The 16793-nt window shown below is 51.2% G+C and overlaps 6 protein-coding genes across 6 annotated transcripts; 4 read left to right on the top strand and 2 right to left on the bottom strand.

Annotated features, from left to right (window-relative positions):
• Nucleotides 1-379: 379 nt before the first annotated feature.
• On the top strand, nt 380-3955 carry BDQ94DRAFT_179156 (putative protein kinase; the record flags this gene model as incomplete). The annotated part of the gene is made up of 4 exons (XM_026773298.1): nt 380-1203; nt 1237-1756; nt 1821-3695; nt 3748-3955. The coding sequence occupies exons 1-4, from the start codon at nt 603-605 to the stop codon at nt 3953-3955; spliced, it is 3204 nt and encodes a 1067-aa protein (XP_026625742.1). The 5' UTR covers nt 380-602.
• A 1338-nt stretch (nt 3956-5293) lies between these two features.
• BDQ94DRAFT_40127 (eukaryotic translation initiation factor 4E) lies at nt 5294-7195 on the top strand. Its single transcript, XM_026775673.1, has 3 exons — nt 5294-5701; nt 5795-6547; nt 6612-7195. The coding sequence occupies exons 1-3, from the start codon at nt 5667-5669 to the stop codon at nt 6877-6879; spliced, it is 1056 nt and encodes a 351-aa protein (XP_026625741.1). The 5' UTR covers nt 5294-5666; the 3' UTR covers nt 6880-7195.
• Nucleotides 7196-8809: 1614 nt separating this feature from the next.
• Nucleotides 8810-13287, top strand: BDQ94DRAFT_179152 (SUMO protease ULP2). The gene is made up of 8 exons (XM_026773297.1): nt 8810-9081; nt 9198-9304; nt 9364-9444; nt 9509-9566; nt 9626-10812; nt 10923-11324; nt 11381-11446; nt 11497-13287. The coding sequence occupies exons 1-8, from the start codon at nt 8869-8871 to the stop codon at nt 13139-13141; spliced, it is 3759 nt and encodes a 1252-aa protein (XP_026625740.1). The 5' UTR covers nt 8810-8868; the 3' UTR covers nt 13142-13287.
• Nucleotides 13288-13432: 145 nt separating this feature from the next.
• On the bottom strand, nt 13433-14074 carry BDQ94DRAFT_170938 (gamma-glutamylcyclotransferase family protein; the record flags this gene model as incomplete). The annotated part of the gene is made up of 2 exons (XM_026771608.1): nt 13433-13992; nt 14047-14074. 2 exons carry the CDS (start codon nt 14072-14074, stop codon nt 13433-13435), a joined length of 588 nt encoding a protein of 195 aa, XP_026625739.1.
• Nucleotides 14075-14469: 395 nt separating this feature from the next.
• On the top strand, nt 14470-15689 carry BDQ94DRAFT_40079 (signal peptidase complex subunit SPC3). The gene is made up of 3 exons (XM_026775672.1): nt 14470-14752; nt 14875-14948; nt 15047-15689. Exons 1-3 carry the CDS (start codon nt 14607-14609, stop codon nt 15571-15573), a joined length of 747 nt encoding a protein of 248 aa, XP_026625738.1. The 5' UTR covers nt 14470-14606; the 3' UTR covers nt 15574-15689.
• Nucleotides 15690-15896: 207 nt separating this feature from the next.
• On the bottom strand, nt 15897-16523 carry BDQ94DRAFT_170936 (uncharacterized protein; the record flags this gene model as incomplete). Its single annotated transcript, XM_026771607.1, has 2 exons — nt 15897-16053; nt 16405-16523. 2 exons carry the CDS (start codon nt 16521-16523, stop codon nt 15897-15899), a joined length of 276 nt encoding a protein of 91 aa, XP_026625737.1.
• Nucleotides 16524-16793: the final 270 nt, after the last annotated feature.

Raw genomic sequence — 16793 nt, 5'->3', positions numbered from 1 at the left:
TGGATCAGCGGCACGTCGGTGTTGGGCCGCCCCAGAGTCACCTGCTGGACTGACTCTCTTCACTAAATATCTCCCGCCAACAAAGTAGACTCCCGTTCCATCACCACCTTGCCAACTCTTGGTGGTTCTTCGTATTTTCTAGTACTCCCAAGGCCAACGAAAGCGGCCACGGGAAGCAATTTAATCCCCCTCGGGACCAACCAAAAAGACTGCGAGGTGCGTCTGCTCCCCCTTCCCCCTTCTAGAAAACGCATTTTCCTTGCCCTTTACATTCTGCAGCTGGTTCGAGAGGTGTTCCGGACACTGACGATCTGCTTCTGCCCAGACTGCCGGCCTTCGCGACGCCTTTTCCATCCTCCCTCGTCGACTCAACCCCCCGGAAAAACCGGTCTTCCGCACCACCCAATCCCCCGACAGAAAGAACTGGTGAACGCGGCCGACACACGCCCCGACAGCCTAGACGAGAGGAATAGGCTCCACCGGATTATCCTACGCTGACATCTACATGCGAATCTCCTCATCCTTCAGTGGGCCGGTCATTCTGATCCCTGCTGCTTTTCCTTCCTTTTCTGTTGGAATCCGATGCAGCTGAAGGAGAATACATGGCTGGGTCCCGCAGGAGTCCGGTGTTGAGAGACCAGTGGAGAGCCACCAGCGACACTAGAGACCCCAGAGACCGGGAGAGGCACCGGCCTCGAGGCTCGTACCGCGATAGGGGAAGGGACAAATTTCGCGACCGTGAGCGTCGTCGCCGACCCAAAGAGGGCAGACCCGACGACGAGCTTCCTCTACGGTCGCCGCCACCGCGTCCCTTTCCTCCTCCACCTCACCACGAACCTCGTCAACACCGTGATTTGTCCCCTAGCACCATCTCCGCCCGTGGCTCCCCTGGTCATCCACATCCGGAATTTCACCCTGGTCGGAAACTAGGCCGTCATCGCTCACCCTTACCCGCTGATTATCCTGGCGTGGAATCGCGTCGTTCCCTCGAAGCTGAAGTAACCACCGATAGAGGTCACCCTCGGCGCGACCACTCACCATCCGCTCCGCCTCCCTTCAAGCGTAAAAGAACGCGCAGTCCTTCTCCCAGTGGCTTCGATCAGCCTCCCACCCGGCCAAGCCATCGCTATCCTCCTTCTAATCACAGTGACGACCTGGATCGAGGCCTGCCATCCAACAGGCGAGGACGATTTGCAACTCGGGGTCGGTCTGGTCGGAGACCATCCCCCCGACGAGGGAGAGATAGGCGCCCACCCGGGGGTAGACGTCCAATATCCCCACGGCCTAGGCGCTCTAGGTCTCCCGTACGTGGTGGGAAATCTTACGCGTACCCTCGCCGTCGCTTTCACAGCCCTTTGCCGGAAGACGAAGTCGAAGACGAGCCCCGCTATCGATCACCTTCGCGTCACTCTGTGCAGTCCGGTGTTTCAAGACTATCTATAGCGTCTCGCCGCAATTCTTTGGGCGATTCGACGATGAACTCCGCCAGGCCCGCCCGCTCAGCAGCGGGTGACTCGTTTAGGTCTCTATCCCCGTCTCGGGAAGCCCCAGGGCACGATGCAGATAATGCCAGTGTTTCGGCCAACGGGGAGACATCACGCGATGCATTCCAGCGCCCGCGAACATCTCGGCCGTATGCGGATGCTTCCCAATACTCATCGACGATGCAGAACGCTACTCCGACGAACTCTTACCACGGATCGCCACAGCCTACTTCTCCATACTCGGGCGGACGCGGGGGACGGGTCCAGCATGTGTAAGTCGAGCCATCTCAGAACGCTTCTTAGCAGCATCAGACTAACCTCAGGCGATATATGTAGCCCTACCTCTCCGTACCGGCAGAACAACTACACCACGAGTGGCCCGCATGGTCACAGTTCATCCTATTCAGGACCTTCTTACCGTGGTGGGCATTCAGGGTACCGTGGCGGCTATCAAGGCCACGGCGGCGATCGTCGCTACATGAACTCTGGGCCTCAGAGCCATAATAACGGGCCGCCACATGGCCGAAGCAATTTTAACAAAGCACATTGGAGGGGCCAGGATCCCCGAGGCCGAGGCCCTTCCAGTCCTCATGAGCCCTATAGGCAACCATCAGCCAGCCCCCCGCCGCCCCCCGCCAACGAAGAAAGACCCCATGTTGACGATAATGATGACCGTTTTACATCAAGGAAAGAAACCCACGCAGAAGATGACGGTTCGAAGGCTACTGCGGCAGGTGATGCTCAAGGCAACCCACCTGCAACTAATGCTACCCAACAGTCTAATTCATCTGCTACCCCCAACAAAGGGGGCAAAATCAGTTTTGCCTTCAAGGCAAAGTCTACCCCAGCTCCAGCTCCTAAGCCAGTTCCCGACCTGGCCCAAAGAATGCTGGCACGAGAGCCACCGCCGCGCGCAGCTGAGCCACCTCCCCGCAATAGGTTATCAACTGGCCCGCCGCCACCGAAGTTCAAGCCCGACACACGTTTTGATCGTCGCGATCGTGACAGGGATAGGGACCGCGACCGCGATCGGCCACGCGACAGGGACCGAGATCGAGCGAGGATCGACCGCAGAGAGTTTCGGGAACCCCGTAGCTTTCGTGAAGCTCGAGATCCACGCGATATGAGGAGAGATGACCGACGATTCGAACATCGCAATGAAAGAAGGAGAGGTGATCGAAGACAAGATTTTCGTCCCGAGCGCCGTCGCGAGCGTTCTCCAGAACCAAAGAAGCAGCCAAAGATCTTGACTCGTCCCAAGCCACGTCCCACCCTCTCTGAAGAGTTTGCCCAGTCGGACTCGGTTTACTATCGAAAGCCTGGCAATGAGTCTGTCATTGGTGCCGGTACATATGGAAAGGTCTTCAAGGCAATCCATGTCTACACACAGAAAAAGGTTGCATTGAAAAAAATACGAATGGAAGGCGAGAAGGACGGCTTTCCCGTCACAGCTGTGCGGGAGATCAAATTACTCCAACATCTTCGCAACAACAACGTTGTCAGCTTGTTGGAAGTCATGGTTGAGAGAAACGAGTGTTTCATGGTCTTTGAATATCTCTCACACGATCTGACTGGCTTGATTAACCATCCGACCTTCACGCTGACGGCAGCTCACAAGAAAGACTTGGCTAAACAGATGTTTGAGGGCTTGAACTACCTGCACCACCGTGGGGTCATGCATCGTGACATCAAGGCCGCCAACATTCTCATTAGCAACAGAGGGCAACTGAAATTCGCGGACTTTGGTTTGGCCCGTTTCTTTTCCAAGAGCCGCCAACTGGATTACACCAATCGTGTCATCACCATTTGGTATCGACCACCCGAACTTTTGTTGGGTGAAACCAGGTACGGTCCGGCGGTCGATGTCTGGAGTGCGGCGTGCGTGTACGTCGAGATGTTTACGAAGAAAGCTGTCTTTCCCGGAGAGGGCGGAGAGATCAGTCAATTGGAGAAACTTTACAATTCACTTGGTACGCCAACTCGGCAAGAGTGGCCAGACATTGTCGAGATGCCCTGGTTCGAGCTGATGCGGCCGACTGAACGGCGCAAGAGGATATTTGAAGAGGTCTACCGGGAAGTTCTATCGCCCGCTGCTCTGGATTTAGTTTCGCAGATATTCCGCTACGATCCTACAAAACGACCAAGTACCGAGGAGATTTTGTCACACCCATACTTTGTTTCAGAGGAGCCAAGTGCTCAACAAGCTGTCGAGTAAGTTCGAATGCATTATCGCCCATGCTACAATATCGCTAACGCATCTCAGATTGGAGAATATTGAAGGTGACTGGCATGAGTTTGAGTCCAAGGCCCTCCGTCGCGAGAGAGACAAAGAACGTCGTGCTGAGTACCAGCGAGACAAGGAGAAGCGCAAGGGGGCACCGTCTGCACCTCCGAGCGAGAGAGACCCCAAGCGTGTCAAGCAAGACGGGTCTGAAAGCGGACCACCTTCCGCACCACACCCGGGGCAGTGAAGCTTGTATGTAACATCCGTGCAGCCCTCTCCAACCTGCCGTTCATATGAACTTTCCCAACCCAACATATTGAAACAGGGGTTCCCGGAAAGCGTGCGCGCCATCTTAAGCGTGTGTTGTCGACGTTGTGCATGTTTACGCAACTCTGCAAATGAAAACAGCACCACCGGGGCTAGCTCCCATGACAGAACTTCTCCCTACACCCTTTCTTCTCTCCTCACCTACCCCTACCACTATCATCTACTATGCGGAACTGTGACCGACGGGCGATATGCACACGGCTTCATCTTGAAGAATGAGTTCCGAGCATTCTACATTTATGGTCCAGCATCTTTGACAGTTGAGGCCTTTTCCATCCTGGGCACACTTGATCCGTGTATAGAATTTATTGATACGACAATACAATGCCATTTTTCTCTTTCCATCTTATTCTTGTGTACAGGGGCCGTGGTTGTAGAAGATCATCTAATCTCAGGTGTCGATCCGAGTCAACTTCTCACAAATATCGATATGTATGAGTGTAGCAGAAGTGAACTCGCACGTGGGAGAGCAAGTTCTAGTCTGCCATGGGACAATCTACTACAAACAGCCACGTCAGCAACTGATGAGGCAGAGCAGTGACACGCAGAATAGGAGCAAATTACGGCAATCAGACATGCCAGTGGACCTCACACTCGACCAGCGTATGTCTACACCACCGTAGTAGTAGTGTAGCAGCGGTTGAGCACCTCGGATTACCAGAGTATGTAAATGAAAGCTTCATCATGCAACGTAGAAGACCGGGAAGCGACCGACAGGCCGTTGTTCAACCGGACAGACAGCCTGCAGGCAGCACAGGGAGACAAAACAGGAAGAACGCACCGGCAATTAGTCGAATTACTACAGATGCGCCGGACTAAGATTCCACAGCTGCTACGATTCAATTCTCAGGGGGCCAAGGCCAAAAATCATAATATTGGCAAAGGCATGTCCCGTCATACAGGTCATCACCGCATCATGGAGCCCGGAAGAGCCCTCGTGATGATGGTTTTAGAAGCGGGTATTAAAAACATTCTCGACACACTCATCGGAATCGCCAGTGCAGTTGAATATTCGACAGAATCAAAAGTGTGCAGCCAGCGATGATTTGAGTTGGTGGTCTTGGGTTTAAAGAAGAAAAAGAAGAAGAAGAGATGCGAGAAAAATTCAGCGGCTTTAATAAAGGGCGCCGCATGGAAAAACGACGGAGCGGGCGGACAGGCGGGGCGGGACGGTGATTGGCTGGCGGGCAGCTGGCTTTCTTCACTTCCAGAAACCGCAATTCCGCATTTCTCTTCTTCCCTTCCCTTTCCCACTTCACATCTACCAAAGTATCTACTGCTTCTTTCCCCCCCTCGACCTTCTTAGAACTTCCCTCCTCACGTTCACGATCACGATCACGATTCCTCCTCCCCCCGTATCTTCGTCACCTTCTATTCCTCACCTCGCCTCGACTACCGTCCTGACTGCTCCGCTCGCCGCGTCCCTGCTTGTACCCTCAATTAATCCTATCTAGTAATTTTCAGACTTGGGTCCTGTGTCACTCGATCTCCCTGCATTGCTCGGTACCTTCGCCCACGACCTCGAATCTCTTCTTCCTCCTCCTCCTCCCCTTCGCAAAACTACCCGACCGCCGGATCCTGTGTCCCCGGCTGATGATCGCTCGCTTTCTGGGCCGTCAGTAGCTATCTCCATGGATAACGCAAACCTCTGGACTCGCCGATCCAAGTACGTCCCACTCCGACACGATGACTTTGCCCGCATGCTTGTGTGGCTGATGCGACTCAACTAACCTGTTTAATCTTTTGTTCCAATCTATAGCACCTCCAAGTTGTCTCTGTCTATGACGGGGACGGACGGCGCTCGAGTTGAACTTCCCCGCGCCACCAAGCGTTTCGGCCCCGACAGCTCCCACGGCGGCCGGTCCAACCCTTTCAACGCCCTCTCCCCCCTCTCCGGCGGCGTGTCCTCTCCGTCTACAAACGCCTCCTCTGCATTCGGCCTGGGCTCCGGTGCCTTTGCGTCGTTTGGAACCCCCAAAACCCCCGGTGCACCTTCCGACCTGAAAACTCCCGGCGAGAAGCGTGAAAACCCTGTCGACCAGGTTTCCGCTGCTGAGGCCGGCAAACCTAAGGGCGCTGCCTTGACGCTCAAGGAGCACCCGCTCAAGTCCACTTGGATTATCTGGTACCGGCCTCCCACACCTAAATACTCCGATTACGAAAAGTCTACCGCTCCGCTTGCATCCATATCATCAGTAGAGAGTTTCTGGTCGATCTATTCGCACCTAAAGAGGCCCTCTCTGCTCCCCACAGTCTCCGACTACCATATCTTCAAAAAGGGCATCCGTCCGGTATGGGAGGACGAGGCCAATAAGAGAGGTGGAAAATGGGTGGTGAGGCTGAAGAAGGGGGTTGCGGATCGCTACTGGGAGGATCTCCTCCTGGCTATGATCGGTGACCAGTTTGCAGAGGCTAGTGATGAGGTTTGTGGTGCGGTGCTCAGTGTGCGGAGCGGGGAGGATGTTCTGAATGTGTGGACCCGCATCGATGGCGGGCGGAACATCAAGATCAGGTATGTCATACGTGGACACATCCCGTTGGAAGCGACATCGCAAGTTTTCTAACGTGTTCTGCAGAGAGACAATCAAACGTCTGCTGAACTTCCCGGCCGATACCAACATCGTCTGGAAGAGTCATGACGACAGTATCGCCCAACGTTCGGCCATCGACCAGGCTCGCCAGGAGAAGGCCGCCGGAAACGCCGGTCATCACCACCATCACCATCACCATCACCACCACAACAACAACAACAACCACAATCACAACCAGCAAAACCAGCTGGGCGATCGACGAAGAGTTACGGCGAATGACGAGGGGGATAAAGGAAAAGGCACGACATCTTGACATGCTTTACGTGGGTTATGATCCTGTATAGTAAAGGCCACACAAAAATCTCATTGGGATGATTTGGGATCGGGGCATTTAGGGCGAAATACTGAGTGATCTCGATTTGGGTTTTTATTTTTTTAAACTTTTTTTTTCTGTCCATTTTATGTCAATTCATGGGCGCTCCTACTGCACGTGGAACTGCAAATTTGGGGTGCTCGGATGGGATGAAGCGTAACTACTTTTATTACTGCTATACTTAGTATCTTCTACTTCTACTTCCTCATCTGCATGAAATGTGATTGGAGATACTATTTATTGATCTGCTAGTGACGTTTTTTTCCTAACCAGACTAGTAGATCGTGCATGTAAACCACTACATATTTATTCCCCGCATGCTTTTCGATTTCTCGCTAATTCCCAATAAACTCGGGTCTTTTTGAGAACCCACGTGGAATTGGATCGACTTTGTCCTACTGTCTACACCTGATTTCATTCCTTAAACATAAAGCACTAGAAAAACAAGCAATCTACCTAAACCCCCGCTATGAGTTGATTTTCTTCTCCACCCCGACACCCCCCCTGCGGTAGAATTTCCACGCTTTGGGGCCAGCAGTCCACTCATGTATCTACCTCCCTAATTTAATTTCTTCATTTCTTCCCTATCCCTTCACATCTTGGAAGCCGCAGATACTATCCCCAACCACCATCTTATTTATTTCACTTGTATCTCATGAACCCTAGATGTGAAAAGCGCCACTGATCCACTGCTACGTGAATAGTCAGGATAGAAATTTTTACGGTAAGTGGAGCCACGGCCAATGTAGACCAGGGACATGACACCCTGCAGGCTAGTCTGTTATATGCTACGGCAGGGGTGTGATACATCATATTCAATGACCGTAAAAGGGCATTCGGAATCTAAACTTGCATTATGGAGCACTGTGAGTGGGTGATTGAAGGTGCTGCGGTGCATTAGTTACTTAGATCGTGGTAGGTATAACTATAGCTTGAAGCTGGAGGATGTAGTTACTATGGGATAGAGGTGGACGGTTAGTTGGGGTGCTGGTGCATTATTTTTGCTACTTACTTCTTTTGCTGTTCTTGTTGCAGCCCTTAGGAGTTCTTTCGAGTGAGGCGGATTATCTCTCTGTGGCTACTGGATTAGCAGTTCTCGGACACTTCTAAAGCTCACGGCGTCACGGCTATAGATTGATGTGTTAGGTGTCCTTGTATGGGGAAGGATAGATTGCTCGGTCTGTGAATTCCTATTTTTATCCCTGATATATACAGATCAATAGTAATGACTATGTATCATATGTTGAAGAGTTGGTGGTTTATTTTCATTTGTCGTCCTGTGATCCTCCTTGGGCTTTTCTGCACTATTTCATGTCCCTTATAATTCTTGAAAATTGGTGGATGATTCTAATCGGTTTGTATTACTTGTTTTGTCATTACAAAGAATATTTTCGAGCATTACTATACTGCAAAATACCGAGTTTAGTATCTCCTCCTACTAGGTGCTCAACCAGAGTCCTATATCTACTAGGCTCGTATGATTATATAAAATGGAATGAATGGTGGCTAGTACTATAAGTTGTCACTACTACTACCCCTACTATTACGGATGCAGCATCAATGTGTAAAATGGATTCACTCTTGTGAAAGATCATAAGAAAAAAACAGGTACAATGTATATTGAAGCACCATATACATGAGCAGCATAGTACATTGTAGAAATGGAATAATCTCACATGATTAACCAAAACCATAGAATTATCTATCTACAGCAAATGCACGAGACACTACTAGTCCGGCCACTAGTGCCCGCACTAGTCAGCAGATTCCTAGGGCTCCGCACGCCGGCGGGCAGAATCCTCCCACCGCCTTTCTGGCCCATCCATGATGCATTTCTCTTCATCGCCATGCCCACTTCTGCTCGGTATTCGCCGAATATGAAAACCCTCCTGGCCTGTCCGGTCATGCAATGACCTCGCTCGTGACTATATGCCATTCTTCAAGCAACTGTCAGACTTCCTCTCCGGCCGGACCTCCAGTCGACCCCTCTCCTCCCCGCAAACCTCCCCCGATCCTGCTCCCCCATCAGATGCGACCTCCGACCACATACAGCGGACTGAGACGTCCGGCGCATGGAATCCCGGTTCGCCTGTAGAATACGGGTCTCTACATCCCTCACTTGACAGCCTTCACCCGGTTACTGTAAGTATCCGTACTCCGCCCAGCGCTTTCGGGAATATCGTGCGATTATTCTTTCGCAGCCCATGTCTTGGCCTCTAAATTTACATTTTCCGCTCTGCTAACACCGGCCGTGATAGACTGCTTTTAGCAATGCCGAAGGACTTCGACATCCTTACGAACACCGACCTGTACGTCCACAATACCGCCAGACCGTTCCTCGATCAGAATCAGGAATGCGTCGCCTGTAAATATGGCCTCGCAATGCGGATATATACCGAGCGATACTGACTCGATTGATATTAGGTCTGGCGATGCAACACATGCCAAGTCGCGCCAGCGTTCCGAAGCATACGATGAACTCAGGTTGTTTCCTCCCAATAAATGGTGTGTTCAATTTTGCGCAATGGTCTCAAAGGAGGTATGCTGATCAGCGATATCCACTTTATAGGAATGACCCCAGTGGGATTCCTATAGTGCCAGGACAGACGAAAAGCAATAAACCTAAGGTATGATGAAATTTGGAACCGAAAGATACTACTGTGCCCGTGCTGACAGCAGGAACAAGTCACCTTTCAGACCCGTGGATACGATATCGAAAGGTCGAGACAGTGGACCGGTTCATGCACAAGGAAAACCGAGTCGCCTACGTAACAGCCAGCCAGGAAATATCACAGGATACGCAGGCTCCGAAAGACCCAATAAACGGCGCCGCCAGGATACCCTCGATTCCAGCCATGGAAAGTTCACAAAACCATCGGACAACGATGTTGAGCACCACGCTCAGGATGCGCCCCGCATCGCCGGTCACCCACCACGTATGTCTCCTACTTTGAGCCAGAGTTCAGGGAAGCAAAAGAAACAGCGGAATAACAGACGCTCAAAAGTGGACGAGTACCGAAGCACTGAAAATATCGTGAGACCATCCCGGATACAACCAAGCCCAAAGCGTGGCCCCTTACCCAGTTTCGGCGCACCGTCGGATGATGACCGCGACGAACGTTTTACAAAAAATGCAACCAAAGAAAGACGGAGAAATAATTCTTTCATTTCCGACATAGACTCCGGCGCGAAGCAGGAACGACCTTCCAAACATGAGATCCTAGAAAGCGTCGAAATCATAAATGCGAAATCTCAGGACATTGCAAAGAAGACAAAGATGGGTTTGTTCCTTCATGATCCGGAAATCGCGGCAAAATCCAGAAGACGGGTGTCTGAATCGCGGGAGAGTCCCGATGAACTTCAAGGGGCGGTAACGGTGCGGCCACCGCCCGCTCAAATCGGAGGCAAGAGAGCTGAGCTTGGAAGTCAAAGCATGACAGACCATGAGCATCTGTCTCGAGACATTAAACCAACCATTTTCGAAGCCTCCGGGGGTAGCAAGAAAGGGAAACGGAAGAACAAGAAGACCAAGGCTTCGGAGATGTCAAACCAACGATCTTTCAGAGCAAATCTCGTCCGAACTGGTCCTATCGAACAGCAAGCATCGGACGGCAAAACCATCGAGGTCCACATCGACATGACGAAACGCACAATCGCACTGTGTCACGAGACAGATTCGGAAAACGTTTTTGAAGCGCCTCTTTCCAGAGTACGACAGATCCTGAAGGCAGAAACACCGAGCAATAAGGTCAGATTAGTCCTATCAAAGACATCTGAACTCGACAATCGAATTGATATAGAGTTTATGTCTTCCACTGTGAAGGAGGAATTCTGCTGTTTGTTGGGTGAGGTCGACGTTCGTGACAAGTCAAGGTATGTCTGATCTTTGTTCTCCTGGCACTCGTGCTATTTTTCTTTGGCTCTATCGATGCTGTTTCTTAGTCCTACCTTCTGCTGTTGAACTAAGGCTGATACGAGAGCAGCGAATGGATGGACAAAGCATTTAACAAGGCCCAAAGAGAAATTAAACAATCTACAAATGGTCTAAAACGGCCATCATCGGAAGGCAGTCCTGAGCAAGTGCCGGACAAACAGCGTGAGGCCACCAAGCGGGTTAAGCTCACGGACAACCTGCGAGATGAAAACGGGGTTGCCGCTGGAAGACAGCCGTCGCCGCCGGATGCCGCCTCTCGGGAATGTGCAAACCCCTCCCTTACTGCACCGAAGCCCAACAAGACACCCCCATCTCAGCCTAAAACGAGCCCAAGCCGTGTGTCGAAGAGCGCCACGGACCCCGGGGTGGAAATTCCCGTGAAGAAGTCTGCGTCCAGCATCACCACAAGAGCCATGTCGCGTCTTCCTTCCGCCGCGACTACTGTAGTGTGGTATGTATTGGCTGGCTAACATTTCATGGGGGAGTGCGACTGACGAATTATGACAGTGACGATAGCGATGATGAAAATACGCAGCAACCTTTACCAGCCGTAAACACTGAAAAGTGGCATAAGTATGTGACTCTCCAAAAACTGGTACGCATCGCTGCTGACTATGGACTAGGCCCCTTGTTTATCCGCTGGTCGGGAAGAAGAAGGCCGAGGTGGATGTTTACGACCTTGAGCGACTGCGCGAAAATGAATTCTTGAATGACAACCTTATCGGGTTTTACATTCGATTCTTGCAAGACCATCTGGAGCGCACCAATAGTGAGGCGGCGAAGAGAGTATATTTTTTCAACTCCTTCTTTCACGATACACTCATGAACGTCCCCCGAGGCAAGCGGGGCATTAATTATGAAGGCGTGCAGAAGTGGACGAGAACCGTCGACATATTCAGTCACGATTATGTCGTGGTCCCCATCAACGAAAGCGCGCACTGGTATGTTGCCATAATCTGCAACTTACCAAGCCTGCAGGGGATTGTTCAGGAAGGGCTTGATCCCAACAAGCCTACGCAAGGCGAGAAAGAGCCTTCGGGGCCACCAGACAGTCAGGTTCAGGAGATCCCTGAAACTCCAGAGCCGGAGGTAACCACCAACAAGGGCAAGGAACACAAGCATTCCAACGGCTCAGACTCTACGAGAGCAGAGTTAGCTAGGCAATCTCTCGAAACGATGAGGATAGCTGACAGGACTGGAGAAGACAAGCCTGCAGAAAGTCCTGCTGCAGACCAAGAGTGGCCTGAGCTTGATGGTAGCCCAGAAGGGCCTTTTAAAACGCTTTCTAGTCTTACGGAGAAAGCAACGACGCCCGAACAACTTGATACGAAGGAAGCTCCTCAATTGCCCGAACCATCAGCGAAGCCTCGCAAACAAAAGGCGAAGCGAGCGGGCCCCAGATACGATGTCTGCCAGCCGATCATCATTACTTTTGACTCGCTGAATGTGCCCCGTTCGCCAACAATAAGCTCCCTACGTGAATATTTGTACGAAGAAGCAAAATCGAAGAAGGGAATCGAAATCGACAAAGGCCTGATCAAGGGTATGAGGGCTCGGGAAATACCTCTGCAGCCCAATTATTCCGACTGCGGTCTGTACCTTCTGGCGTACCTGGAGAAGTTTGTTCAAGATCCGGATGTATTTGTCAGGAAGCTTCTCCGGAAGGAGATGGATCCAAAAAGCGACTGGCCTCCGCTCAAATCTGGTCTTCTCCGAAGGCGACTCCGCAAATTCCTTGACATGCTTTATGACGAGCAGGAGCAGCTGAAAAGCCATAAGATCAGTGACACAGACACCATGGTGAATAAGAAGCCGGTATGCTACCTGCTCGGCAATCCCGTGCTGGAAGATGCGGAGAGCGAAAGCAAACGTTCACCCCGGCATGGGAAAGCGTCACCCAATAACTCAGAGGACCATGCTCCAGCTGTGAGTTCTGAACGACATTCGAAGGCTGCAGTGGAGACCGGCTCGGATCAGGAGATATCTCAAAAGACGAGCAGATCACCGGTAGTGGACGCGAAACAGTCACGGCATCACGAAGCACTTGCTGAGCAAGATGTTGTCCTAGTTCCAGACAGTCAGCCGGAGGCAGCGTCGTCTAAGGTAAATTCCAAGCCCGCAAAGACTCGACGACAGAGCCCGGAGTCGGAGACACATCCGCGCACCGTTGTCGACGTCAAGAAAAATGCTCGGGAAGGCAATGAGCCTGACGACGCCGTGAGTGCCGTAGCGGTCGAGACGCAAGTACGAGGGACGCCCACCAGGTAGTCAGCCTTGCACATAGTAGTAACGAAAAGCTCTACCTCTAATACTTATCTTATGCATTGTTGGTTTTGTCATTTTCCTAGTCCGTGCCATCCGCACGCAGGCGTTTTCGGGACACCGGGGAGGAGGGTTGAGTTGACAGTTGTTACGGGTTGCATTAGATACCAAGCATTTGCATGCGATTGATTCGAGGATATTCATGAAAAGAGCGGTGATTTGAATTGTATATACCGATATGTGATAGAATCGGATGATCTGATTTAGCTCAACTGGAAATACCATTCTATCTATTATCTACCAATCCTTCTCATCCGCCTCCACCCACCACGCCATCTTATCCCGCTTGAAGGCTTCAAAGTCCCACTCGGCATCCTCTAAACGCTCCTTACCAGCAGTCCACACATAGGTCACGGCCTCTACTTCTTTCCCCTCCTTTGTCTCGCTGCCCTCTGTCTCCGCTGCATCCAAAACCTCTTGTATATCCCCTGCTTTCCCATTATCACCCTCATCATGATGATGGTTCTCTAAAACCCTCACCCTAACCACCCTCTTCTCATACTCACTCCCCTCGAACCGATCCAATCGATACACGTCCCCATCTGTCAATCCCCACACTACTGTGCCTAGCACAGATGCCTCGCCATCACTACCGGCAGTAGTAGTATCATTGCCATCATCTGCACCAGATGAAGAAGGTGTGGGTATAATACCCGGATAATCTGCATACCGAACTCTATGTCGTCGGTATCCATGCAGGATTGCAGGCTTGACTGTTAAAAGAGCCTTTTGCCATGGCTCGGGGGTGGAGTGGCCGTGGATTACGCGGTGGAGGATGGGAGGGGCCATTAGGGTTCCTTTAGAGGTTTAGTAGATGTGGAGTGGAAGGGGAGAAAGAGGGGTGGGGGTACCGTAGAAGAAGAGAATGTGGTCGTCCATTTTATCTCCTTGTATCTTCTAATGTATATATATATAAATGGTCTATTGTACTGTGGAGTTTGGAGTATTGGGTGGAGGAGAGGGGGAATATGCGGGGTCAATTGGTGTTGGTGTTGAGGACGTGTTGTGGTGGGTGTAGGTAAGAAAAGGAGATAATCCTGTAGTAATAAAAAGAGTTATTAATATAGATGTCAAAAGAGAGTATGCAATTGTCTATAATGACGTCGCGCGCAGCAATTCAGCGTAGAAGTTGAAGAGAGTGAGTAACAAAGTAAGAAAGCGTCGGAGAAGATAAGTTGACTACTATTGGAGCTTATCGATAAGCCCCCATCCAGTAAGCCCAGCCAATCCCGAAAAAGGCCCATGTGGCTTCAAAGCTCCGCCCATCTTTGTCTCTCTATCCTCAATACTAGTACGAATTCTCCCCGATTCGCGACACGACAACTTCACAGGGAGTAATTGTCCCTATCTTTTATTTTCCCCGTCCTATCTCCAGTCCCGATTTCTCCTTACAGAGGGACCAAGGGAGACAATGCATTCCACCCTCAACCGCGCCCAAGGCGTCTTCGGCTTCTTCACGACAGTCGCTCTCTTCGTCGCCGGTCTCGCGGCTCTCAGCGTGTTTCTCTATCCTACTGACGATGTGACATCCAGTGTGAAGTTGCGCGATGTGAAAGTGTACGTGTACCATCTTTCTCCAATCGAATCCAATCCCACCCAATCCAATACCTACTACAACAACAACACAACTACCCCCATAAGCAAGAAGAATGGAATAACTAACACAACCAACCCAACAGAACAAAAGGCCGTCCCCACTACTACAGCACGCGAAAGGAAGAATACGCCGCCATGAAATTCGACCTAGACGCTGGTACTTCCATCCCTCCCCCCTCCCCCCTGCTCCTCAACTTCCCCAACACCACCACCACCACTACACTAATACTAACCATTCCCTCAATGAACCCAAAGACTTAACCCCCCTCTTCAACTGGAACACCAAACAACTCTTCGTCTACGTCTACGCCACCTACCCTTCCGAACCCTCGAATCCAACCACCTCCGCGCCCTCCCACTCCGTCATCTGGGACACTATCATCCCCGCCCCGGAGTCGCCTTACTCCTTTAATGCCTTGCGCAAGAAGTTCTTCCCTTCTGCATCGTCTGCGAACAAGAAGCGCAGCACGAAGAAGACGTCCACTACTAGCAAAACTGCCAAGAAAGCATCTGAGCCCGGGAAGCTGAGACTCCGCGACCAGAGAGCCAAGTACTCCATCGGAGATGTTTCGGGAAAGATGGCCGAACGGGAGAATGTCACTCTCTCTGTAGGGTGGAATGTGCAGCCGTGGGTTGGGGCGCTGTGGTGGGCTCCGGAGACTGGGGGTGCGATGAGGACGAAGGGCGATGTCGGGACGAGTAAGGCTTTTGGGCTGCCGGCGCTGAAGGGGAGGAATGTTGGGACTGCTTCTGCTGCTGGTGCTGGTGCCGGGGCGGCGTAGGTGGAGGAATTGTTGGGAGTATAGTGAGTGATGGTTAGTTTTGTTCATGTAGGAGGGATGGAATAATTGCATTGGGTTTGTTGTTATTTTTTTTTGGGTGTTTATTTATGCATGGATGGGCTTGTTTTTAGTCTTTTGAGGTTGAGCATGTCATCTACTTGGATTGTAGAAATAGAGAACCTCGACTCCGATTAATGATGCTATCGACTCCCTCGTCGCTCATTTGAGGGCCTTATGACATAACAATACCCAGCACAGTCGGATGAAAAGGGGGAAAGAAACAGCAGCCATGTTCACATGAAGCTTGATTCATCCAGCACCCATCACGGAATCGTGCCATACGTTGTGTGATGACCGCCGCGCTGAATCCGCTCGGAATATACTCCCGGCGCCCGACGTGGTGCATCGCCGGTCCCTGCGTTGCGATTGGCGTAGTATACGTATTCGAGATAGAATGCGTGGACATGGCCGGGCAGGTACCTGCACAAAGTGGACTCAGTCAGAAACTATTCACTTCAGGGTAATCCTGCGAAGGCAAGAAGGAGTATGATTAGAACGAACCCGAGAATCGTCAAGAGTATATTGATAAGTAGGTCAACACTGCAACCCGAGATCATAAACACACCGAGAGGAGGTACTAGAGAACCAAGAGTATTAGCTTCAGCTTCAGAATAGTCCAGTGTCAGTATTCAAGAGGAGTGGCTGCATACTGAACAACGTGATGAGAATCAAGCAGAGCATGGAGCATGTGCCGGCCATCTTTGTTGATTTTAATGGCTATGTTATAACGGTGATATAATAGTAATGTCTGATTAGGACCGTGTGGCGGACTTGACACGCTTGGTAGAGTCCAGATAGGTGCCCAGGAAGCTGAGGGATAGAATCACAACCAGCAGGAAGTAGATGTAGATGGGGACGTTGTCGTCATTGTTGGAATTGAGACGCTTCATTGTATATAAATCGAGAAGGCGAGTGGATCAGTCACAAGGTTTCACTGGCGTTTCTGGATCGACGTCACCGGGATGGGAAGGTGGTGCGGTAGGATCAAATCAATTTCCCAAGAAATCAATCAGCTGTCACAAGTTGAGTTTGATAGAACAACACAGCAGCCGAGTCGAGCGATCGATCCCTTGCCAGGCCACTAACAAGGCAGAAATGTTTTTTTTGATTTGGCCTGGAATGCCCGGAATCCATTCCGGCTGACGTCATCCCGCAAGCTG

The sequence above is a fragment of the Aspergillus welwitschiae genome (assembly GCF_003344945.1).
Source record: "Aspergillus welwitschiae strain CBS 139.54b unplaced genomic scaffold BDQ94scaffold_18, whole genome shotgun sequence".
NCBI lineage: Eukaryota > Fungi > Ascomycota > Eurotiomycetes > Eurotiales > Aspergillaceae > Aspergillus > Aspergillus welwitschiae.
The sequence above is the reverse complement of the archived record's forward strand: the minus strand, read 5'-3'. Positions and strand labels throughout refer to the sequence as shown.